Source organism: Electrona antarctica (genome assembly GCF_951216825.1).
Source record: "Electrona antarctica genome assembly, chromosome: 23".
In the NCBI taxonomy this organism is placed as follows: domain Eukaryota; kingdom Metazoa; phylum Chordata; class Actinopteri; order Myctophiformes; family Myctophidae; genus Electrona; species Electrona antarctica.
Window position 1 is genome coordinate 11,289,901 of NC_136804.1, and position 26,442 is coordinate 11,316,342.

Genomic DNA, 26,442 nt, shown 5'->3' on the forward strand with positions numbered 1-26,442 from the left:
GCTAGCAACATGAAAGCAATTGGATGAGACCATCCATAATGTGAAAAATGTAGTTTTAATTCCTAAATGACTTCCATTGATTATTCTGGGATGGGAGAAGGGGTTCAGGATGTACAGTACAATGTATAATGTAATGTATTTATAATGTATACATTTAATAGCAGCCAATAGGATATGGATATATATATATATATATATCTATATATATATATATATTTCGGTTTGTTTCGGTTTGTTGCTTCACAGATATTGTGCCATATTGCGTACTGTAAGCCTTGATAATGGGGTCATTTAGGCCACTTATCTCTTGGCATGTAGCCTACAGTACCTCCGGCCATAGTGAGTGCAATTTGCCTTTGTCTTTAATCCATCTTTATTAGACCGGTGGCCTGTCCAGGGAATGGCAGTTATTAGAACAATTCAAATGTTTTGTACGGCTACTGTATGTCCATTGTCTACGATAAATGTTTACACAGCTGGCAGTTTGTGTTTGTGTCTTTTGTCTTGTAGAGCCTGGCCGATTTTGGAGAGTCCTCTATCTAGACCACCGATTACCAAAGTTTTATCTAATCAATTTCAAAAACGTATATTTGATAACATTTCTATTTGACATTTGAGACTTAAAATACTTAAAACATAAGTATATATTAAAGTTGAAAAGAGCTTTTCATTTGGAAGGAAACAAGTGAAACAAAAACAAACAAAACAATCCAATTAAACTGAACTTAATTTCACTTTACTAACCACATCAAAAATAGTTGTGCGCTTGTAGATTTTTTCGTACTTTGTCCAAAAATAAGGACGGCAGGTTGAAAGTGGTGCTAACATCAATGAATGAAATAATGGCCGATATCGGTCGGCTCTATAATGTCTTGAGTACCCCACTAACTTGTCTAAGGTACGTTGGATGTCTTTGTCTTATGTGTGGGACCGTCACTGTAGCTGGTCGGGGCAGTTCTGACCGCTGGCTTCATCTATCTACTATATAAAGAAGAGGAAGAGGACTTCCGCACAATGTGATTGGCTCTAGAGCCCTCTGTGTGGTGGTAATCAAACGGAGAGGACAAGGTGGGAGGGCATTGTGGGTGTTTGATTCATGTCTGTCTGTCTGTCTGTCTGTCTGTCTGTCTGTCTGCCTGCACGTTTGTCCTTTTGTTCCTGCATGTCCACGTTTGTCCATTTGTGTCTGCATGTCTGTCTTTGATTAATTGAATACTTAACAGTTTGCAAAAAGTACAGATGTACATTTTTGACAGGGCTTGGTTCCATTGTGGTCCTTTCTATTCAATGAATCAATAATTCCTCCTTTGAGAGTTATGTGTTTTGTGTTGTTTGTGTTTGGTGTACTGTATACTTTTAACCTCTTAAGCCATTATGTGGTAAATAGCGGGAAATTAGCAGACCTAGTACAAACTCACGTGTTACACTGCGACGTGTTGTCAGCTTATAATTATTAGCTATTTTAGGGATCTGCTGTTAGGAATGCGTGATTTTACCTTCTTTGTGTGAGTTCCAGCAGCTGCAGACTTCATCACTCTTCTATCACTTTGTGACGCTTGGCTGAATAATTTGCAGAAAGCTGCCGGAGTCTACGTGGATGATTACCTTTGCATGGCTTGTGGGGGCGTGTAATGTGATTCACAGTTCAAAGATTTTAAAGAGCCTCCCATTACTCACACAATCCAAGTGCTTCTGCACGGCGCTAAATTAACTGTCATTAACTGTATATTGCTCAAGAAGTAGCGGGTTGCATACGTATGTTACTCTTTATCTCCACACTCCACAGTACCTCATACTGTTGGGCACAGAATGATGACATGTGTTCCTGCGTTAGTCCAATTCAGGTCTCAAGACACTGAAGATGTGTCTTTTGTAGAGCCCTGCAAGCCCTGCTAGTTGGTGTGCGACACCGTCATAAATTATGCTTTTACTGTGACTTGAGTCTGACACAAGTCTCAAGTATATGCTCTGCTCTGTAGTTTGGTGTAAACGATACTTGCATGTACAAAGCCCAAAGAGCCAACTCTCGTGTTATCCTTTGCTTTCGAGTCGCTCTCATGGAGAACTGTCATATTTTCTTTGCACTCTTACTATCTTCATTTTGACTTGATCCAGCGGCATTATTGTAGCAGATTTAACTGTGTTCTTTGTGATCAGCAGAGGGCAAAAGTCCGACACGCTTCCCCTCTGGTATCGGCACCACTGTCGCGCTCCTGCCTCTCTTCTGTCACATGGATTGTTGCCGGTGGCAGCAGAGAGGTGGAAGCCACAGTGAACTGTCCCAAAGCAGAGCTGTGACGACTCCATTCAGCGCTGACCCACTCCATAATGCATTCTCACACGGTTTTAGAGCGAGACCTGTTGATTGAATCCTGTTTGCCCTCCTTTAATCCTGACAAGCCTGTGTGTACGCACGCTCGGACACACACACACACACACACACACACACACACACACACAGTCACACAGTCACACACACACACACACACGACAATACAAAGCCGTTTGTGTACTATTGCTCTTGTAATACGGTTACCAGTGATGATTCACACACTATTTTAACCAAAAACATTGTGTCGCGCCAACCAAAACCATAGTGTTGCGGACCTGCGGTTATAGTTATCTTGATTGAACGATGGAGAATGTTCCAATTCAACAGTGTCCTAATGGAGAAGCCGTTGCTCTTGTGTCTTTATTTTAGACAATGGGCATACAACTTTACAGTTGGAGGCCATCGATATTGTCCTTTTCTTTTTGCTGAGGTTTGCGTGATCTGCGCAAAAGGACAGTTAACCCATTTTGGGCGGGAACCCCTTTTGGTGTTTTAAACATTGTTATAATTTAGCTATTGAAAAATAGCAGATCTACAAGCTCATAGCGCGCCACCGAGTGGCGCGCTACGAGCTTGTAGGTCTGCTATTTTTGAAAAATCGTGAAAATATTTATTTCAGAAAACTGGAGGATTTAGAAGGATTTTTTAAAATGTTGAGGTCAAGCCTAAATGGGTCAAATGATAAGGGATAATATCGGTGGCACCCAACTGTATGTTGACTGGAGTCCCCCTCTATATCAGTGGTTCCCCAACTTTTTCATGCCAAGGACCCCCAAATTGACACTAATTAGCCTGCGGACCCCCTTTTAAAAACGTATGCCAGGGACCCCCATAAGAGAAGATTTTTACGGCTCCAGCAGAGATTTTCAACCCGTTTAATTTCAAGGACCCCCAGTTTAACATCCATTAGTCTACGGACGCCCCATTTAATGGCATTTCTATCTCTGGGGACCCCCAATTTATATTGTAAAATCAATGTTAATTTAACTCTGAGATTGTCTCAGAGTTACAGACCCATAAGGATCCCTAAACTATCATTTAGCTGGGGACCCCCTGGAACTTCCTCAAGTACCCCTGCGGGTCCCCAGACCCCACTCTGGCAACCACTGCTCTACACGACCTGTGTAGAGCAGTGAAAAAAAATGTGGTTAAAGCAAATGTAATTTACTGGAGGTTTGGGCCGCTACGAGGGGCTCACCATGTCACCTAGACTTTGACAGAAGCTGCAGAGATGTATACATCCAAGATGTTTACCTTTTAATAATGTTAGTTGATACTATAGGTTCGCACTTTGCATTGTGCTAAGTGCTTCTGTCTTCAATTGCAAGGAATCTTTTGACAACGACATAATCCTATTTGGACCCATTTGACTGTTTGCCGCTTGTGCTCTCATTTTAACACGATGGATTATCTTTTATTTCTAATTTTGGCAAATGATTCCATACGAGCGCAAACACCAGTGAGATCTTCAATCCAGCTTTAACGTGCATTCATTTAGACATCCTTCTAATCCTAGATTGTTGTTGTTTGTCATGTTTATTGATCATGTCTTTTTTTTTTATGCAATTTATTTAATTGGATTAGACTTACTTGGAGATGGCAAATATGCAGTTTGATAATTGGAAATGTTTTTTTATTTATATATGTACATACATACATACATACAGTGCATGTAACTGTGTTTACCGCTGAGTTTTATACTGTGCCTACACATGACGCATGCTCTTTAAGACAGTAATGGCTGCTCAATGCTTTACATCGCCATAGTAACCAACCCACCCATCAGCAACCCCCTGCCTCCCCACCTTCCCTCCAGCCGAAAGCAATCCCCCGAACCCCACACGCCCCCACGATGACCCTGACGCTTCCTGTTTTCAGATCTGTGGGATGGTGTTTACCTGCTGCCTGTACAGGAGGATCAAAATGGAACCTTACTGAACTTAACTGACTGGGACGTCCAACGCGCGCCGCCACTGCCCAACAGCCGGGGGTGGGGGGGGCACCACCGGACCGCCTTAACGCAGCCCTTGGCTTGAGCGGTGGACTCTTTGACCCACCGAAACACACAAAACTACTCGCCAAGTCGCCACTAACGTGTGACTTTCCTCCCTTGGTCGGCCTTCTTCGAGGTCAGAAAAGAACGGTGGTTCTCAAACTTTTTCAATGCAAGAGCGCGAAGGGCAGGGCGTAAATGTCTTTTTTGGAATTTGACCGGACAGTTTTTCATTGATTGTAATAATTTAAAAAAAATTCTATATTTAAAAATATATTAATTGAAGCATAACTTGTGGCAAGTTGTCATGTAAAATTCGGAAAATTTCACTTCACGGCTTTTGCGCTCTAAGCCCTCGCCCCATAAATCTTGAGCGTTGTGTACACTCTCAAGAGTTAGACTTATAAGGGTCTATTTGGAATCATTCAAAGATGAGGGTCTTCTACCTGGACCCGACTTGAAGAATTACTGGAATGGAAGCGACAGCAGCCTACAAAACAAAGCAAGGCTGTTTAAAAAGTTAATGACTGATCCAGGCCTCTCGGAAAGGTCGGCCTTGTTGCACTGTTACCGTGACTGATTCAAGTTTATTTCTGTCACTGCTGAAGCATAAATCAGCCTTTACCGTTTGGCTTGGATGCATGCGTAGCACTCTGTTTGTATAGAACACGCAAAGGGGGAGAAACCTAATTGCATTCCATTCTCTTAACTCGCATGCACCCTGGCATTCTGCAGAAATTGAGCATGGCAGTGGTGGCCATTTTGTAGTTCCACAAATGGAAAGCCCATTTGTTTTTTCTCATCGAGTATATTTACATGAATTATTTTAAGCCTGAAACCAAGCCATCCAGGCTCCTGGAGAATCATGACCATAATACGTGTTTCTATGTCAAAACAATATTAGGGTATGTATTTAGTACATAATATAATTAAATATTATTATTTTGACACAATGCAATGTGTTGTGGTCATGATTAACCAGGAGCCTGGATGGCTTATTTTCCAGGATTACAATAATTAACATAAATATTGGCTTTCTATCCATTGCTATGCTCTATATTGGATCTACAAGCTCACAGCGCGTCGGTTTGTGGGCTTGTAGACCGGGTATTGGGGGAAAAAAGCATTGGAGCCCCAAGGATAGAGCCCTGGGGGACCCCTGGTCAACTACTAAAGTCATGTATGGTCAAAGTATAGGGTTTGTCAAAGTGCTGCTGCTGCTGCAGTTTATTTTTTATCACATAGTTTATTGTCACTCACCTGTGATGAACATGATAATGATGATGATGACGACGTGACACTGGCTTGTTTTTTTTTGTCGCGCGCCACCACCATTATGGTTCCGTCGAGCGTGACCACGATGTGCCTCTGATTAAAGTTAAAGGACCACTTGTCCAGTTTTCAACCTGTCTTCGTGTATTGGTCCTCACTAATGCTCAACAGAATATGGTAAATAAAATACAAAAACACATCTGTGTCTTATATAGGAGCAATGTGGACACTTCAAAAACCAGTGGACATATCGTTGGGCTTAACAAAACAACAAAAAAACAGGATTTCGAATGAGGTTAGATTTGTATTAACCCGAGAACAATGGCTTCCATTATAGCATGCTCATTTTCCAGGAGTAGAAGGCATGCAGTTTCTATTCGCTTCGATTTCCCCAGCGATGATGTCACTGGTAGGCAGGTTTCATGGACGGTCGGGTCCACAGCCCTCCTCTGAGACACAGAATGTATAAACATCTCTTGAAAATAGCCGATCTACAAGTTCACAATGCGTCACGAAGCGACACATTGTGAGCTTGTAGATCGGCTTTTATCAAATGTATGATATGTACATATACAGAGTGAGTAGACAAAAATGGTATCTTATAATGAGCTAGCGAGATTAGTGATGACCAATTATATGACGATAAGGTTAAAAGTGGGTAAAGTCGTCCGTTAAGCTTATAATGTTTTACTAAAGAACTTGGATGCAATGCATGGGTATCCCACAAAGGTGCTGCTGACCTTGCACTGTAATTATACGTTTTTTTTTATATGAAGAATCTAAACATGTTAAAAACGGCAACCTATCTATCTTTATATTTGTAGTTATGATATGTGTAATGATTGGGATAGCGCTTATATATCGAATATTAACACCGGAAGTTAATCAATCTTTTTTGTAAGAACTCGTTATTTATCATAATAAGTCTAACTGTACACTTATAACAACCATTGAAATTTGAATACAGAACAATTATCATTATGACTTATCAATTTAGTTTTTGTACACATTTAGGCATTTGCCATTGTTTTTTTTATCCAGTCCCAGAAGTAAAAAAGAAATGTGTTTTTTCTTTTTTTTGGATGTAGCACTCCACCTAGTGGTTAGAAGAAGTCACTGCTCCACTCTTGCCTATATTGTATTCTGATGAAGTTTGAACCTGATAGCGTTATAATTATGAATTACCGATGCAATGGGTATCTTAAAATGGGCAGTCACGAAGGTTATTGTGTAACACTACTTATTGACAGTATATATATTTTTTTTTACACCATACTGTATGTTATAGAATGTAATTCCATGCACGTTTCTGATATAATTTACATGTTTCATTCTCACATTATAGAAATGGACTTGTCTGAAAGCCAAAGACCAAAAGATAGATTGGGAGAGCGAGAGAGAGGATGGAGTTAATGATGTTTTCCTAAATACTTAGCATACTATAGGATAATCAGTTGATTATTTACCCGTCACAGATCCAGTGATCTCCTTAGCTGAGATCCGGATCAAATCACACATGTTCACGTTTCTAAATAAACATGTGCATTGTTATTTTGCGTGTTGCACTGTTGTGGCAGTGGGGTGAACTGGATGAAAGCATATTGTGCCTGTAATCCCTGATGTAATTATTTCTCAGGAAATGTGATACAGTATATTAACCCCCTTATGCCCTATTTTCAAAAATAGTGAAAATGGCAGATCTACAGCAACACAACACGTTTGTAGAGCTTGTAGATAAGCTATTTTCTTTATCTTTTGATTTTTTTTAGCCTTTTTCTTTTAACCTACATGCCTAAAATACTGACTCCAGGTAGAAAGTGTGTAATGGAGTTAGTGTTAATGCCTTAATAGTTATGAAGATAACGGCTTAAGTGGATTTAAAACCACATTGTAATGGAAAATAAAAATGGCATGTGCTGTTACTGTGTGTGTGTGCGCATGCGTGCTTGCGTGCTTGCCCCTCCTGCATATGATATAGGCTTCCTTGTGTCGTTTATTTTTTTATATAGGTCTTGTATGGTATACTACATAGGTCTTATAGCGTAACACGGTACAACACACCCCTGCCGTACACATAATGGCTTCAGTTCACAGTCGATGTCAACAAGGTGCCACTTCACACATTTGTTGTGAGATAGACTATGGTGGAGTTTTGTCTGAACATTAACATGTACAGTGTGAGCAAAGTCTTACCAATCCCCTAGTTACAGTATATTGTCATGCATACTTAAACAGCCTGATTTGTGGATGGAATATATGCTATGTGGAACCTCATAATTACAGGTGAGGCAAGGGTTCAAGTGGTTGATGTAAATACATAAATAAACTTCCTATCACAAATATTTGGCGGCCCCCCTGTGATAGGGGTCCCAGGCCCCCCTGTGATGGGGGTCCCAGGCCCCCCTGTGATAGGGGTCCCAGGCCCCCCTGTTGAAGACCCACTTATAGAGGGTTTAAGTGGTTAAAGCTCATGGATGTGGCACCAAGTCTATGCAGCCACTAGAGGGAGACAAAGCCTTAATTTGACAATGATGACCAGTATGATTCCATGTCTTGAAGCTCCCCTTTCAGGACAATCCAGAAACAGCAGAATTGATCTAATACTTTGGCCTAATTAGTCATTCTTCATCATACAGTACGTAAGTTGCAAAAAATAGCCAATCTTGAAGCTCAAACCGCGTCGCAGTGCGACACATCTTTTTTGCTATATTTGAATTGGAATCCTGAATTATTTTTTGCACTTTTTGAATTGGAATCCTGAAAACTAACATTTTTATTTAATTTCAAATGCATTTAGTTTAACTATATGATTAAGCTACTAGACTGAAGTAATTTAAGCGGGTCATGTTTAAAATTGGAACTGCTGAAATCAATAATATATCAATATTCTGTTATTACCCTGCGGGCTGCCTTAAGTGAAGGTGGGGGACGCATGTGGCCCCTGGGCCGCCAGTTGCCCATGCATGATCTAATATGAACTCATTCATTTGACAATATGAACTCGACACAGAATGTCTGCCATAACAACTCACCAGAGCTGCATCATTTCATGTTAATGTCATCTCCACATGACTGAAATGTTGTCCTTTGACGCTACATGACTTCCTCCGCTTCCAATCACCACCACCTGGCTGATGAAACACGATACGTCATGGATCAGAACCGTCCATGGTCATCCTATGTTTTCCAAAAGGTTTAGGGTAGTCGAGTTTCGGGGGGGGGGGGGGGGGGGGGGGGTCTGTAAGTGTCTTTGTCTCCATCGAGTAGAAGACCATTTTTGTGCGGAGGCCTCATGCCACGGGAGGCAGTATACACACACACAACCACACACACGCATGTATCTGAACATGTTTACGTGACGCACACATCTGTTCACGTTCACACATGCACACCCAATCTATGTGGAAATAACTTCAAAAGCCAAACACAAACTGGATAGAGGTGCAGTCCATCACACACCAACATACACAAAAGTGGAATCAATGCGTGTGCAAAAAGACCTTTACCAAAAAATATCAAAGCATTCCTAGGTGGCTGTTTGAGACGGTCATAAAAAAAAACAATGGTTTATTTAGTCCTGTGGGTAATAAATAAATGTATTTGTCTTAAGTCTAGAAGCCTGAGTGCAACACACACACGCACACATGCTCACGCACACAGTACATGCAATGCACAGGCACTAGACCGGGCAAACACAGGCCAAGTTTACTAAACCAAACCCTTTTCTTTATACAGAAACACCACTCAGCCCATATAAATTACAGTGTAACTGCCTCCCGAGTCCATGTTCAAGTCTCTGTGCTTGAAGCAGTGTTTGGCCACATATGAGGAAGACAACCCCCACCCCCGTGTGTTGAGACAAAGACCGTTGACTCAACAAACACGTCTCTTTGACGGATGCTGGAACAAATCAGCGGCCGGCCGTGAGGTGGGGCTGCAGCGTAAACAAATCGTACATCAAAATATATCCAGTGCCACAAAGCACTCTCAGCCATCTGTCCGGTATACCTACTGTTCTCTAGATTCAGTGGTTCTCAAAGCTCTAAGGCCCTCATTTATCAATGAAAATCTGCCCCAAATTCGAGCGTCGGTTTTGTAGTACACTCACGTCGCAACGGCATTTATAAAGTGATCGCAAACCTACCTTAATTTTATTCCTAGCAGTGATAAATGTAATGGCTGAAATCAATCTGGCACGCCCTATGAAATCAAGCCTCGTTTTTGCGACACGAACAACTGCAATACGACCAAACAACGTATTGAAACCATGGTTACATGATGGAAAAAGCCAATAAAAAAGCTTGCCTCGCTGCCTAATGGACACACACTGGCACCTATATCTGCAAAAGTCCATTTTTAAACACTCCTTGCCAGAGGACTCCGATCTTTTCCTCGCGTCCGAGCCAGTGTTGATTTTGTCGGCTAAAACCATGACGAAAACTGTTTGTCGACTACCTTTTTTCACTGACGAAAACTAATTGGAAACTAAATTAAATCTAATCTATGATTACTAAGGCAAAATATATTGACAATTTCGTCAACAAATAAAAACTAGACTAAAATGTTAGGAAGGGACAAGAGATCCATCATAAGTAATTGTACAATTGTAACTTTTTGATACAAAGACAGTCATGGCGAGGAGGAGAGGAGAAAAACAGTTTTTAAAAAAAGTCCAAAAATGAGTTAATAGCACAGGCAGACTCTTCACATACTAAAGCATGTCTGAAATAAATGTCAGAGCTGAAATCAACATGTAAATATGAAATAAATGATTAAACATGTAGCTACAGTGTAGGTGTAATGTTAGTCCACAGAAGTGAACCTTTCAAGCCTGTTTTCTCAACTCTCTGTTTTCTGCAAGACATTACTCTATAAGCCATATCTCCAAAACTGGTGGGTCAAACTGAACAACCAATTATGTAAATTTGAAGCTGTGATTCCCTGCTTTCATGCGACATGAAAAATTCAATGACTTAGCCTCGGTCAGAAACGGTCACAATTGGTTGCATGCTGAAAATAGCAGATCTACAAGCTCACCATTGTGAGCTTGTAGATCGGCAATTTCCAGCAAGTGTAAAATCAGTCATTAATACGGCATCAACTGTAGATTTAGTAAAACTAGATCACACTAAAACATTCCAGGTGACCAAAATGTGACCAAAACTAAATGAAAACTATTCAATAGACTATGACTAAAACTAAAATCTGGTCCGAGCCCGTTTCCCCAGTTCTCTAAAGGCCCCAAATCGTGGGCGATCACCTCCTTGGCATCCACGCGGCTGCAGCCAGCCCCGTGTTTGACCATCTCGTCTGTTTGGCATCAATCAGCGCTCTCATCAACACCACGCTCATCATCATCATCATCAGACAGCGGGGGTTTAATTTTGGAAGAAAAAAGAAAAAAGAAACACCGTCTTGAAACACTTTCTTGCAGTTTTGTTTCCACCGAGGCTCAGTCTCCCATGGTCAGAGCCGCCCCACGCACACACACTGTGCAAACACACGCGCATACCCAGGAAACCACAGAGTTCACATCTCAGAGGCCATGGGCAACGAGGGAGAGATGGATGTGGAGCATGTGGGCACCAGTGTTCGTTTCGTGGAGCATGTGGGCACCAGTGTTCGTTTCGTGGAGTAAAACTATGAGGAAAAATGTTGTTGGTCGAGCACCTTTTGTCACTGCAAACTAAACTATAACTAAATAAAAACTAAGCTATGAAGACTTAAACGGTATGACTAAATAGACTCACAATTTCGTCAACAAATTAAAACTAGCTTTTAGTCTAGATTTATGTCAGGAAGGGACTAGTGGAGAAGAGATCCTGTAGAACTTAAAGGCAAGTATTTTTATGCTTGGTTGCGCTCGGGTGTTGCTCTCTGAAAATTGCTGAGCCTACAAGCTCGTTGTGAGCTTGTAGATCGGCTATTTTCAGCATGCAACCAGGGGTACTGTAGATTTAGACGACTGAAATCGTAAAATTAGATAAAACTAACACATTTCAGATGACTACAAATATGACAAACTAAATAAAATTTTATTCAAAAGGCTATGACAACAGTGGCAGTCAAAATTAACACTGATGGGAGCAGCAGGAGATCCTCCGGGAAGGCGGAAATGCATAGCTCGTTTCTCAGTCTGTGCTCAGGTGTACTCCGGTATTTTAAACACCATCTGGATTGCTACCAAGTAAAGTCCCCACCCACCCCCATCCCATTCTCTCTCTCTCACACACACACACACACACACACACACACACACACACACACACACACACACACACACACACACACACACACACACAGTAAAACAGTCTCAGGAGGACTGAGCAAAAAGCTGACGCAACAGATTCGTAAATTGAAGATGATTTCTACAAGGCGATGTGGAGCTGTGCCTCTTTTCAATGTCAACTTCACCTCTAGGTCCTTCGACGCAGTCAATACACATAATGTACATCATAAATATAGTTGTTCCGATACCAATATCGGAAAAGCCGCCGATACTGCCTAAAATGCTGGTGTCGTGAGTATGCCATTCCGATCACATGATATGTAATTAACAATCGGCAATTATTTTGTACTTTGAATGCTTCAGTTGATGTTTTTTACTTTGTACTGTACTATTTACATTATTATTTTACTGACTTGTAGCTGCATTTTAACAACTATTCATGGATTTTGTTATGTATTCCTACATTTTTCAAACTTTGGTTACAGTTGAGGTCAGATGTAGAGTTGCTGGCATTGATAGACATTAGAAAAGCTGTTAGTGAGTGTATAGAACAGAGCCTGCATAGCAATAGGGTTTTGTGATTAGAGATATAAATAAATAAAATCCATCCCGATACAGATTCTGATGGCCATGACTTGGGTTTCAGTTGATACCGAGTACCGATCCGATACCATTGTGACATTTAACACATTGAGAGCCCACGCTTAACTGCCCAAAATCACTTTCACCTAGAAAATCCATTCACATTTTTTATAATTCAGCTGACTGTGGAGACACATGCTGGAACTTTTTACTTTGAAATGTTTTATAGTTTCTGAGTTATTTAATTTAAACGCCAAATGCATTCTCAATGGCAAAAAAAACAAACTTTGGCACCACGTGTTAAAAAAAAAAGGGAAAAAAAGTGTTTTTTTTTTTTTTTCAAAGACGTCCACAGACGTCTTGGGCTATGCACGTGCGGTAATACCCAGGACGTCCACAGACGTTTTGGGCACAAAATGTGTTAAACAAATCTAGGACAGTGGCTCTCAAAGTGACCCATCTGGCTTCTTTGAGGAGATCGGCGTTCTAAACAGACCTAGAACTCATAGATCTCCTTATATGAAGCTGACCTGTTCTGACATTCCATATATTGATCGTTCCCCATCCATCCTTCCTCTTCGATGTCTCCCTTTTGACTGATACCTGTCCATTTAAACTCTAGACGGGCCTGCCCCAAGTTTTTAGTGCAGCCGCAGCCGGCGAAAACTAGAGTTCTCAACAGGACCGGAAATGAAGGCCCGGCCCTACCTGGGCCCTCATCAAACCCTGTACACTCAAGACACTGCCCCCGCTGCCACTGTTAGATCTCCATATATGGACCTGTTCTGACATTCCATATGTTGATCTCACCTCATCAAACCTTGTACACTCAAGACGCGCTCCATATATGGCCAGTACAGAATTCGATCCATATGTTGATCTGACCCCCCATGCCAAGCGCCAGCGCTCGCCCAGCAGTCTGCTGTCACCCAGGCGGATGCGTGCACGCGACCTCGCCACTTCTTGCCCTCAGGCGTCTTACTGGTTTTCTTCTGTTCAGGGTTATTACCTTTGTCATCTATCTACTGTCTATCATACAATCTTGCGCTGTCCATTTACACTACTGAGAGGTTTGTCTTGCAACCATGTGCATTGAATGAGAAGCTCAATATAGTTTAGAATTTATTATATTTGTCAAACACAATGTTTACAATTCTCACGAATAAAACCACACGATCAATTCTGTAGTTTGAATGGTTTCCATGTCTCCCGATATTAGCCCGCACATTATTGTTCAGGTCGGTTTGCCGCATCTTTAGTCAATTTTGAACCCTTGTGTGCTACAGTATTAATCCATTAAGACCTGAGGCCGATTGTACAATAATGTCTTCTAAATCAAAATAAACAGTTTGCTGAAAAACGAAATAAAAATAAATTCACTGGTGCGACTCGGAAGCAAAGATTTGAGTTACAAAATATTAGCTTTGAAAATATGTATATTCAAAGATTTGCACTCATTTTCACAATTAAAAAATGTAATAAAAACAAAATAGCAGATCTACAGGCTCATAGCGTATTATATCTGCCATTTCTGAAGCATAAAAGAATGCTTTTCAGCGCAAATCTAAAATGACAGATGCTTTCCCGGTTTTAATGGCTTAAGCCTGATCTCTTTCCCATGGGCCTGTGATACAACGCAGGCCCGGTTCTGAGGTCCGATTACGCCGAACCCCCCCCCCGATCCTACGTCTCGACGGTTATCTTCTATCTGCATGCGGCAGCGGCGCTTTGGGGGCAGTACATCCATCCGCACCAACAACAGTCGCTCGGCACATCTGGCATTCCCACGTCGGAGAACCCCGGTCCTCCAGGGGGGCCCCCGGCCGACACATGGCAGTGCGCTGACAGTGATATTGGGTTTCGATTTATGTTGGCGTGAGGGGCTTCTGGCTCGCGAGCTCTGACGTCCAGCGCCGCTGGTTATCTAACACTCCCATCTCCTCCCCCCCCCCCCCCCCCCCCCTTGCGTTTGATCACGGCAGAAGTCTGTCAAACACATTTACGACCATGACCGATGTGTTCCTGTATGCGGGCCAGATTGCAGCCCTCGTTGAGAAGTGTACAGGTTTGAGTGCAGCGTCGGAGAGAGAGACGAGCAGCTCTGACAACAACAACACAGCCAGCCATGCTCCGTTTAGTGGCCTCGGTCTTGGCGACCCGATGGAACATTTAAAGCCTGTTTCTCACGGTGGACCTAGAGTGTTCTGCTAGGTCAGCCAAGAGCAACCGCTCTTAACAGAATGGGACGTGAAGGTGTCTAACCGTACTGAATGTGAAGCAGGGGACTAATGTGAAAGCATGCACACACACGCACGCCACACACGCACGTGCGCGCGTTGGAATAAACCTTCCCATGTTCACTACCAGGGAACTCGGAAATTTGGTTTAAATTAAATTAGGTTAATTAAACGGTAATTTGATTCAATTATCGTTGCTGTGCTGTCGGGAGGAATTCAGTACTGCGTGTGTGTTGTTATAATATATCATAAATATTGAACAAATGGAACGTATTAAAGCGCTTCGGACAAAACCTCTTAACTCCATCGGACCCTCAAGCTGTCTGCTAAAACTCCACCACCTCTTTCCCTCTCATAGAAGTAATTGACAATATATAAAAGTGTAAAGTCACAACACAACTTTGATGAGGCAATATCTCTTTGTTTTCAAAATATACGGTATTCTTAATTTCCTGAAAATTGTTTATTTTTTGTTTCCTGAAAAATGAACGTTTTGGAGTTGAGGGGTTTCTCCCCCGACAGCAGAGACGTTATTGTGCATGAGTAATAGATTCACAGCGGTTGACATTGAGGCGTATTGTTATTGCCTCTCATACATTATGAGAGGCATAATGTATGAGGTAAGCCTGCATGTCAGTGACCCCGTGGGGTTCCCACTTTGATAAAAAAAAAAAAACGTTTTAGGGTTCACTGGCAAGGCAACGAGAGCGGCAACCCCCGTGAAACCGCCCTGAGATCTTAGTTTGCGTTTATTGTTCCAGTGTTCGCTTGTTTTCTCAAGGTGGCTGAACTGTTGTGGGACCAGTATGCCCATGTCAACACATTGAGTGAACTGTTGTGGGACCAGTATGCCCATGTCAACACATTGAGTGAACCTCTTAAGCCCTAAGAGCGTCCCGCGCTGCGGTGCGACACGTTGTGAGAATGCAGATGATGCTATTTTTTTATCGTAGTTTTTTTGCCACCATATTAACATCCCCAAAATAGATTGAAAGCACTTAAACATCTACATCCATATGGTGACTGTTTGTTCACCTTCTGGCAGGTTCCATATTCATCTGAAAGAAAAGATCATGTGTTTTTTTTCTCATTTTTTTCTCTTCGCCTTTCTCCTTACACACATGCATCATTTTAACCCGTTGCGACCTGAGGCTGATTCTACAAATGTCTTCTAAATCCCAGTTTTATGAAAAACGGATGTTGCTATATCAGTGGTGCTCAAACTTCTTCATGTCAAGGACCCCCCCCCCCCCCAAATTATTAAATGTATTTGGCGCAGAGCCCCCATCTCAAAATATGTTCTTCCAGGGACCCCCAGAAGCAAAGAAATGTTCACTTAAACATATACATAGAAAGATATCATTCATTTTCACAATCTAAAAAGAATAGCAGATCAACAAGCTCATAGCGCAGCACGCTATTTTTGAGGAGCCAACCAATTTGATACACACAATCTAAAATGACACAGATGCTCTAGCGGTTTTAACGGGTTAACGTTGCTTAGGGCACTTGATTGCAGATCAGCGGTATTCAATCATCAAACGTAAACCCTCCAGCGTTTCTCTGCACATATTGGACACAGGTGCAGGTTTCTCAGACAATAGCCGCCGTGTTTGTCGAGTGCCAGAACACGTCTCATGCGGGACTCAACAAAAACCTCATAAACAATGCATACATGTCCATCCAGCATAGCTCAGCCGTGTGATTGTACATTATCATGCGAGGGGGGATAGCCACAGTATTGAATTACATGTGTTTAGTGGACTTATAAAATGATTTAAAGAGTGTATGAGTTCCCTCTGGGGTTTGTGCATCTTTAGGATGACTTGTACTACAGTCAGTGTGTGTGTGTTTGTGTGTGTGTGTGTGTGTGTGTGTGTGTGTGTGTGTGTGTGCGTACACACGCACACACACACACACACACACACACACACATACGCGTATCTATATCGTAATGTGTGTTATGGTGACTTCCTTGTGAAATATTGTCTGCTGCAATGATGGCAAATTGTGTGTGTGTGCGTGCGTGCGTGCGTGCGTGCGTGCGTGCGCGCGTGCGCGCGCGCACACACACGCTGTGCATGAAACCTCAGCATATGGGGGTTCAGAGTGGGCTTGAGTCTGCAGCTGTTTCCAATCCTGCCCCATGTGTCTGTGTACTCTCACTCTCACACACACACACACACACCACGCTGGGTGTGTACTGCATGCTAATGTGCACCGTCTCTACCTGGGGTGTGTGTGTATGTCTGGCAGCATCACTGTCCCTTGGTGTGTGTGTGTTCTGTCTGTGTGCGTGCGTGGGCGCGCCCGTCCGCATCACTGTCCCTTTCCTGAACTGTGTGTCCCTGACATAGATCACATCTTTGGGACAAATGTTGGAATGAAACCAGTTGGGGGGAAATTTATGTCATTTTGAAAACACCACACTCACCACTTGCCTTTTATCCCCTATGTGGTGCAAGGAATCAACCCCCCCATACACATCTTAAAGAAACCTTCCTCGAGATTTTGAATTCTGTGCTCAATGAAGGGTCGTATTGGTTTATAAATCTGTGCAGAGGTGAGACACATTTTTCTTGACAAAATGTGTTTCCCCAAATTTTACTATTATTATTTCTGTTTATTTAACAGCTCTAAGGTATATTAACGACATAGTAAGATGTTGAAAATGAGTGGAATTCCCCTTTAAGATTATGGTTTGCAATTAGGGTAGATGGAATGAATGATGAAATCGCTTTCGGGTGGAAACCTCATACTGTATGTCCAAAGCGGCTCAAAAGCATCAAAAGTAGATCTACAAGCTCAAACCGCGTCGCTTCCTGCCGTGTTTCTAGCTTGTGGATCTGCTAATTTTGTGGGATGCTTTTGTATGATAAAAAAATGTAAAACACTAAAAGGTTAGAATATGGAGATAAGAGATTTCTGCCGGACAGCAACGATATGCAATGTCCCCCAAAGTTGGCAGTGCCATTAGCCTTGTATGTCCAATACCCTTACTTTGTGTTGCAATGTAGTTCAGTCAGATAACTCACCAATAGATTTAACCAATATTTATTATAGAATGAGAATACAAGTGTGCATATAATATTATATCTTGGCGTTCGGCTCTGCTACATTTTTCTCCCTGCTCGGCACAATCAAACACCATCATTAAACATTAAGGACAGGGAGATAGATATACCATAAAACCCCCCATGGGGAACATAAATAACAGAGCCCACCGGTGGTGCTGGGGTGGTGGTGGAAGCAAACATCACATAACAACCAGGAACCATAAGCAGAAGGAAGGCAGGAAGAGCATGCAATCTAGTGAGCTTAAGTAGCCCGCCCAATTGGTCAGCTGACTGCCACAAATCAGCGAATGACATGTGGGTCTTGCACACACTGAACACACCCACATAGTAATGCAGCATATTAACCCCTTGAGTATATGTATGCCCCCTTGAGCACGGCATGAGACCCCTCGAGTATATCTGACTGAACTAACTCCGCAAGCTACGTATCATTTATTATGTTGTAGTCTAATAAGTCACTAGTCTGTATTTAGTCTCAATCTTTTTATTAATTTGTTTGATTTGGTTAATTGTTTTTTATTTCACGGCTTGTTTGAATGCTTGATTCTGATATGTTATATCCGCTGAATTCAGTGTGCTATTCTGTATATTGACCAATGCACTCTCTTCCACTCTCTAATCAAATCCTCAGAGCACCTGGCTGCGCTGCTTGGATGTTATGCTTTATACAAATGGTTTCAGAATGTTTTTTAGTGAAAATAGCCCATTTACAAGCTCAAAACCTTATCTATCACTTTCAGACAACAAAGTATGTGTATAAAATAGGACATTGATTTATGAAAAAACATGACATTTCTGACCAACTGTGACAATATAATATCCGCCATAAGCGTTTTCATTACAGTCCAGTGAACTGTCGGCCCCAGCCGATTAATGTCTAATTTATGTTCTGTTGCACAATGGCATTGTGCGCCGAAAATAGCTGACCTATACAAGCTCACAACTAACGTCATCTTAGTAGTCTTTTTGGCAACGACTCTGGTCTGCCAATGTTCTGTTAAGAATTGCAAATTGTTGTTTATACAAAATGCTCTAAACTTAACTTAAAGGTAGGATAAGTGATATACATTTGTTAAATAACTATGTATTACTATATAATACTCATTGCGTGAGTGTTTGTTCAGTGTAACACGGGTCGCCATGTCTCTCCAGCATACAGATTAAACAAGTGAAATTGGAAGTGATGGCAAAGAGAAATCAGCAGACACATTTGGAACTGGAACACTGAAATTGAAGCTGATAATTGGGTACTCTCCTGATTGGGCAAGTGACAAGGGTAGACACACCAATTGGAATGGTTACTGTGGATAAATATAGGCTACCAGTGAAAGATAATGATCAAAAATAACTTCTGTTTAAATTAAAAATAAGTCACCCAATATGACTTCAAGCTCTGCTCTGCGTTCAGAGAGAACGCGGATGTTGCATGACAACAAGATTGGTTCTGTTGAGACGTGTTTGTTTACGCGCTGAGACGAAGACCGGAGGGCCGAAAAGGATACGATATTTGGACAAAGACCTGTGTTTGACAATACAAATGCCGGGGAAACTAGTTCAGACTAGAAGCGTTTGCCAATTCCCTCTTGGGATGGATGGTGGTAACGAGAGCGGTGGAGCGACCTTGCTGTGGCGTCCTGGCATTTGGCGTGCAGCTCGGAGGAAACAGACAGTGGTGGGAAAAGTACTCGCTTGTTTTACTTAAAGGGATAGTTCAGATTTTTTGAACTTAAGTTGTATGAAATACTTGCCATTAATATAGTGGTTGCAACTGTATTAATTGATTGCCCGAGTCCCATGGTGGGAGTTCTGCTCTGGTTTTGGTGAAATATCAAGTAGTTCCGGTCATTTTGTGGGGGGCACTGGGGGCCACGAAGTAAAAGTAAATTAATCCACAAAACTAACGTAATTTGTATGGTTGACCTATTTCTAAAATATTAGTGCAACTTTCGTTATTTTTTTACCCCTCTATCACACAGAACTATGTTTTTTGTGTCCATATGACTACGCCCAAAAAATAGTTCCATGTGATAGAGGGGTCAAAGTTGAACGAAAGTCGCGCTAATATTTTAGAAATAGGTCAACAATACAAATTACGTTAGTTTTGTGGATTAATTTACTTTTACTGCGTGGCCCCAGTGCCCCCCACAAAATGACCGGAACTACTTAATATTGACCAAAACCAGAGCAGAACTCCCACCATGGGACTCGGGCAATCAATTAATACAGTTGCAACCACTATATTAATGGTAAGTATTTCATACAACTTAAGTTCAAAAAATCTGAACTATCCCTTTAAGTAAAAGTATCAATACTGCAATGTAGAAAGACTCCTTCAAAATGTACTTGAGTAAAAGTGCAAAGGTATTGCCAATAATGTACTTAAAGTACCCAATGTAAAAGTTCTTATTATGCAGAATGTCCCATTTCAAGTTTTCAAACGTAATCGAATCTTTTGAAAATAGCACATCTACAAGCTCACAATGTGTCATGATGCGACATATTGTGAGCTTGTAGCTATGTGCTATTTTCAAATGTCCCAAATATATATAGGGATGATTGCAGTAACAGGGGTCGCCATGCTAATTGCAGTGCAGTAAAAGTAGAATATTTGGATCCGAGAGACAAATACCTCAAAATCGTACTTAAAGGTAAATGTACTTTCCACCGCGCGGACAGACAGGGCTGGTAATCAGAGCGCGGCAGTAACCCCCCCCCCCCCCCCCCCCCCCCCCCCCCCCCCCCCAGGAAGTAAACACCCAACACACATTCAGACAATAAATACAGATGGCGGATCCTACAAGGCGAGGGGGAAGGGAGCGTTATTCTTCTTTCCAAAATGTACGCAAAATATAATGGAGAACACACACTAGCAATGAGGGAAGACATCCAACCCGGGCATTTTGCCCTTTTCTGTTTTCTTGCGGCTATAGCCTATACTACGCTACAGAACTAAGATCCAAGATCCTTTATTGTTATGCCCGACTATACGAGTACAGAGAGAGTCGTATTCTTCAAAATGCTCTGTAAAAGAAAAGTAAAAATCACACCTGTGTGAACTGAGCGGTGCAACTATACATTTATTGTTATAGGTACTGTACTATGCTCTGTACTGTATTGTAGTGTACTGTGCTTTGTACTGTACTTTGGAAAACACACACACACACACACACACACACACAAATAGGAGATCTTCAAGCTCACAATGCATTGCATATTGTGAACTTGTAGATCGACTTTTTTCAAATGGCTGAAATGTATATAGGGCTGAAGTGGTTAAACACATTGACTGCCGGCAGGTTTTGGGGCACCTCAGTAGCCATTGGCACGCGGAAACTACAAAAAACTACAAATCACGGGACCCCTGACCGAAAGTAAGAGTCGCATCCTGTCCGTCGGTCAATCGGGTCACCAACTAGCATGCAAGACGATAATATGCTAAACGGAGCGATGCGCCAGCCTTTTAGTGCCATCCTAAGAGCATACTTTATCTCATGTCACCAATTCTGAGGATTCGTGCGTGGCAGGCAAGTGATAACCTTTTGAACCTGTCTAAAGACGGGTATGGCGCGAAAAGCCTATGTTTTGTAGTTCTTCTTCTTTTCGTGTCTTTGAAGCATGCGGTTAGATGACAGATCCCCATTTCTTTACACAGTCTTTTGCATTATTGTTGAACTCTGCGAGATCTTTTAAGCTGCAGGAAGGTTTGTGTAGTAGAGGGCAGACAAGACAGTGCTGCATCGTATGGTCCTCTTCTCCACATTCACAGATGGTTGGGCCGGTGGTTTTGTAGCCCCATCTGGCCATAGCAGCTTTTTATCACCCCGTTCCTGTTCTCAGACGGTTGAGTGTCTTCCATCTTCCACCATGGTACCCAAGGGAGGTCTTCAGAGGGGGGCGGGGGGGATTCCCATGTCAATAGGAGGGGGGTAATTCACAAAGTAATTCACAAAGTAACTAGTAACTAAAGTTGTCAAATAAATGTAGTGGGGTAAAAGTACAATATTTGGATGTGAGATGTAGTGGAGTAGAAGTAAAAGTATTGGAAATACTCACGTAAAGTACACATACATCAAAATGATACGCAAGTACAGTACTTAAGTACAGTAAATGTGCTTACAATAGTAACCTTACACCACTGGGTGTGAGTAATGTGAGTGCTGTGATTTTTTTTCAGGTATTATTATTTTAGTGTACAGTAATTATTATAAGGTTGTTTTTATGTGGACACACCCACCAGTTCATTAAGTTTGCCTGGTGGGTGGTGATCCACCTGAACTGAAGCCACACCCACAGCTGTTGTTGTATGATAATGGGGGAGGGGTTGGGGGAGGTGATGGTGATGGTAGTGTAAAGTCACTGTTTTTTTCCATTGGCACGTTTAACTGTCAAGGTTTCAGCCTCCAGGAAGAAACCCTAAATACAAAGGGAAGATATCATTGTACGTAACAACAACCACACCAAGGGGTCTAATGAAGTACTATGTAACCTCACAAATACATGTACGTAACAACAACCACACCAAGGGGTCTAATGAAGTACCATGTCACCTCACAAACACATGAGAAACTGGAAAGAATCACGGCACTCCAGCTTTTCTGTCTTAACGCCGGTGTCACTTGCCAAACTACAAGCTTGTAGATCACTATTTTTGAGTATTTTTGGTGAGCGAGAGAGAGCATCGTATGAGTATCCAGTCTGGGACACACAGAAAAACACACAAATCTGATTTGCATCACATTTCAAAACACATACGTAGGAATGTGGCTCAAATATGATTACCAAAAGTCTGTTTCCATATGCTTGGTTTTTGCTGTGCAGGCTTGATAAAACCAATCTGCAGTGGTGGTAAAAGTACTACTCACATTCTTTAGGCTACTTTAATAAAAGTGTTAATACTGCAATGTAGAAATAATCTGTTACAAGTAGAAGTCCAGAATTCAACATTTACTTGAGTAAAAGTTCAAAAGTATTGGCATCAAAAAAGTAGCAAAACTAAAAGTACCCATATGCAGAATGTCCCATTTCACAGGTTTAAAAGGCATACAAATGTTTTGAAAATAGCAGATCTACAAGCTCACAACGCGTTGCAATGCGCTGAAGTGGCTGAAGTGGTTAATGTATGTTTTGTAATAGTAATTAGAATCTACAAATTGACTAGTAACTAAAGTTTTCTTAATAATTGTACTGGAATAAAATGTACAATATTTGACTCTGAGATGTAGTGAAGTAAAAGTATAAAAAATAGTTCAGTCAGGACAACTCATGAATGGATGTCATTTATGATATGATATGGAATATTTGATGGATGATTTATTATGGTTTGGCGATGAATTGGATCTGCTTTTTAGGTACTCTGATCAAGCGCATCAGTCCCAACCATAGGACTCTGAATCCCCCGTACCTAAACAGCAGATCCAAAACGATAGGTGGTAGCTTGGGGTGGAGGAGGGTGAGCAGCAACAGTTTAAGCAGGCAGCAGCGCAGCAGTATCAGTGTGCAGCAACAAGCAAGCAGGATGAGCAGTGCAAACTTCCAGTTGAAATAGCCGGTATGAAGATGGAATGATTATGTGATTGGATGAGAGAATCATGTGAATGAGAGCGTGATGCTGAGGCGACTAAGTGAACGGACGGAGTTTCCTGACTGTGCTCTGCGCATGTCTGTGACAGGCGCGACGCTCATGAAATACTCCAGTAAACGTACCTAAAACCTTTTTTATTTAAATACAGTACTAACTGTATTTAGTTACTTTCCACCGCTGCCAAACTGATTCCAATCTGTAAATACAACAATTAAGCAAGCTGTGCTATCTGACATTGTATTTAGTTTCTAAACGCTGCAGCTTGTGTCGGTTCTCGGAACCTATAACTTCATCCATGATCAGGAGGAAGTGCTATAATCCTGAGTTCTGTGAACCCACCATGGGAAGAGCAAGCAGTGCTGGGGCTCTGCAGTGGTCAAGTTGAGGTGACAACATGCCAACTAGACATTGAAGCAACTGAACACCGCCATTTTTACAGTACAAACCATAAACGGCAAACTCCCAACAATCATAATGGCCTGAGACATTCCTGGAAATATTTAAAAAAAAAAGAAAAATGGCTTGGAATGATTCAAATGTTTTGGAAAATGTCTGCATATAATCTATCTTTTTTGGCTATTGATTTTGTTCAGAAGAAACAAAATCAATAGCCAATTTCTAAACAAAGGTTATGGTTATCATCATGGGTATGCAAACGAAAAAACAATCACAAAACTTCACAGGTTCTGGAAAGTGTTAGGTTGGGGAATTACCCTTCGTAGTCAAACAGAGCCTTCATGTTAACCTGTTTTGCGTGCCTGACATTGTTCTAATCTCCCCAAAGCCGTCGCTTAAAGTCTTAGATACTTGTGATGCAGTCAGCAGCACTGACCTTAAGTATGTAAAACAAGCACACGGATGTACTCCTGCCCTCAGCTTAGCGAAGGAATGCGACATGTTTACAGCAAACCAATATTCTATTTGTGATTCTCACACCACGCCAACGCCAGTCGAGTTATTTGTCTTCATCTCAGCCATAATACGAATATCATTTCGACGCACGTGAAGCTGTATCGCAGGTTTTGGGGTGATGTAAACAGCGTCTTGCGTTTCATGGGAGTGTGATAACGCTGTTTAGTTTATGCATGCAAGGCCTTGTGGCGTCGAGTAACATTTTTAAATGTTGCACACATGAAAGTGTGTGTCAGGCGCTAACGCGTACAGCTGTGTGAGACTTTGAGACTTTTTCTCTCTCACCCCGTAGATACATCTGGTTATCCTTGCAGACACCAAGCCAGGTTGGAAATGTGTCTCGATAAATCAGCATATATCCCTTGTACGTACATGGCTTTTGTGTTGTAAGCAGCGCTTCCCTGTTGTCAGCCTTGGCGAGCGCCGCGTCCCATCTGTGAAACATATCGGCAAATCAAATTAGCAGCCCATGTGATTTATAAACACAGGAAATTCAGGTGGGGAATTTTTCCAAGTGTTGGGGTGGGGGGATTGTCCCAAGATGCCTCATAGAAAACTTGTAGAGACAGGATACACAATTGCAGAGCAATCTTGAGTCATGATGAGCAAAGGAGGACTGATCTACAAGCTGACAGCAGATCGCATTGTGTATTGCATTGCATATGGATGTCATATTATTGGTTGAAGTTGGTTGGTTCAATCCTACATAGCCTCATTGTTTTAGGGGATGTTTTTGTTTTCATTCTGATATTGTTAAGTAGGTGGATAATATGACCAGAGACATGAGTTAAAAAGAGGTTTAAAACCATTTCATCTCAACTTTAAAAGTGGACAAACGAGTTTGACAACAGCACTCTGGCATACATTGAAGGGGGTTTCAACTTCTTCTTTCCTTCCTGAAGACAGAATTTGTTGACAGAACTTGCGGATTGGCTTCTAAAGCTCGTAGAAAATCCACAGATCCTCCCGAGGAGGAAATGGGAAGCATGTCAAATGCAAAAACATCACTGTTTTGGAAGTGTAACCGCTTCCATTTTATTTTCATGACAGATAACAATACCTTTCTCTCCGCGCTGTTGAAATAGAGGACATTTGATGTTGATACCGGTTTAACTTTAATTTGTGGTATTAGTAGTATGGACTTCCTCTGAGGAACTGTTTGGATTCTGCTGTTTGTCAGAAAACTCACTGTTTTGGGGGTTTTGACGCAACAGGTTGAACTTTGACAACGTGTGGCTTGGTGTGCAGACATCCATGCAGACAGCGGTGAACCAGTCTCCTGTTGTAGCAGCGCTGTGCGTGTGTGTGTGTGCGTGTGTGTGGGGGGAACTCTGGATGATACCGGGGAGAGCATACCATTTCCAATGGAACATGCAAAAAGACCACATATAGTATCAGGGCCACACACGTGCTCTGATGATCACTGTCAGCCAGCCAACAGCCCTGTCCGTCTGTGGAGTTAATATAGTCTCTCTCTCTATTTCGCATGCGCACGCACGCACGCACGCACGCACGCACGCACGCACGCACGCACGCACGCACGCACGCCTCACATAACTTCTGGTGTCCTCACAAGTACGCTTATTTATACTATACAGAGGTGTGTGTCTCCTTGGGCCTCTCTTTAAATTTGGTTATGTGTGAGAGACATAGCCCATAAGAATCCAATTTGCTTCAATAGCACTTTGTGTCAGTGCTAAAGATTACACCATAATAACACGAACAAGATGATGTCCCCTGCATGCGATCCTCGCTTTGTCCACCAGGTGGACTCGGTGTTCCAAACGTCAGCCTCGCCCTCTGCATTCCTTGTCGCCATGCTCTCACAGGGGTGTGTGTGTGTGTGTGTGTGTGTGTGTGTGTGTGTGTGTGTGTGTGTGTGTGTGTGTGTGTGTGTGTGTGTGTGTGTGTGTGTGTGTGTGTGTGTGTGTGTGTGTGTGTGTGTGTGTGTGTGTGTGTGTGTGTGTGTGTGTGTGTGTGTGTGTGTGTGGTGATAATAAGTAACTGCACATATTTCCTACGGGCTGGGGTGGCACCTGTCAGCAGGGAGTGATCATAGACATATAAAGTGTCAAGAGCCTCCTTCGGCTCTGGGGCGTATGTGCAAAAGTGAGGGCAAGCTTCCTTGGTTGGTCCTTCACTAGGTCTCGCGTAGCCAGACAACTAAGAGGCAACAGTCTGGCCACGCGAGACCAGTGTTTCACTGACACTTCCGCTTGTGTCACGG

General features: G+C 42.1%; 1 protein-coding gene across 5 annotated transcripts in view; it reads left to right on the forward strand.

The window, feature by feature from the left end:
* tspan11 (tetraspanin 11) overlaps positions 1 to 26,442 on the forward strand; it is a 109,683-nt gene that overhangs the window by 23,285 nt on the left and 59,956 nt on the right. For 2 of the 5 annotated variants that reach the window (XM_079494537.1, XM_079494538.1), the window contains exons 8-9: positions 943 to 1,068; positions 4,211 to 7,513. The exons of 1 other annotated variant lie outside the window; for it this stretch is intronic. In XM_079494537.1, coding sequence (XP_079350663.1) covers positions 943 to 1,020 — 78 coding nt within the window. In that variant the 3' untranslated portion in view covers positions 1,021 to 1,068; positions 4,211 to 7,513. Of the gene's footprint in view, positions 1 to 942; positions 1,069 to 4,210; positions 7,514 to 26,442 lie in introns of those variants that run through there. 2 more of the 5 variants (XR_013789002.1, XM_079494540.1) reach the window with 2 other exon arrangements.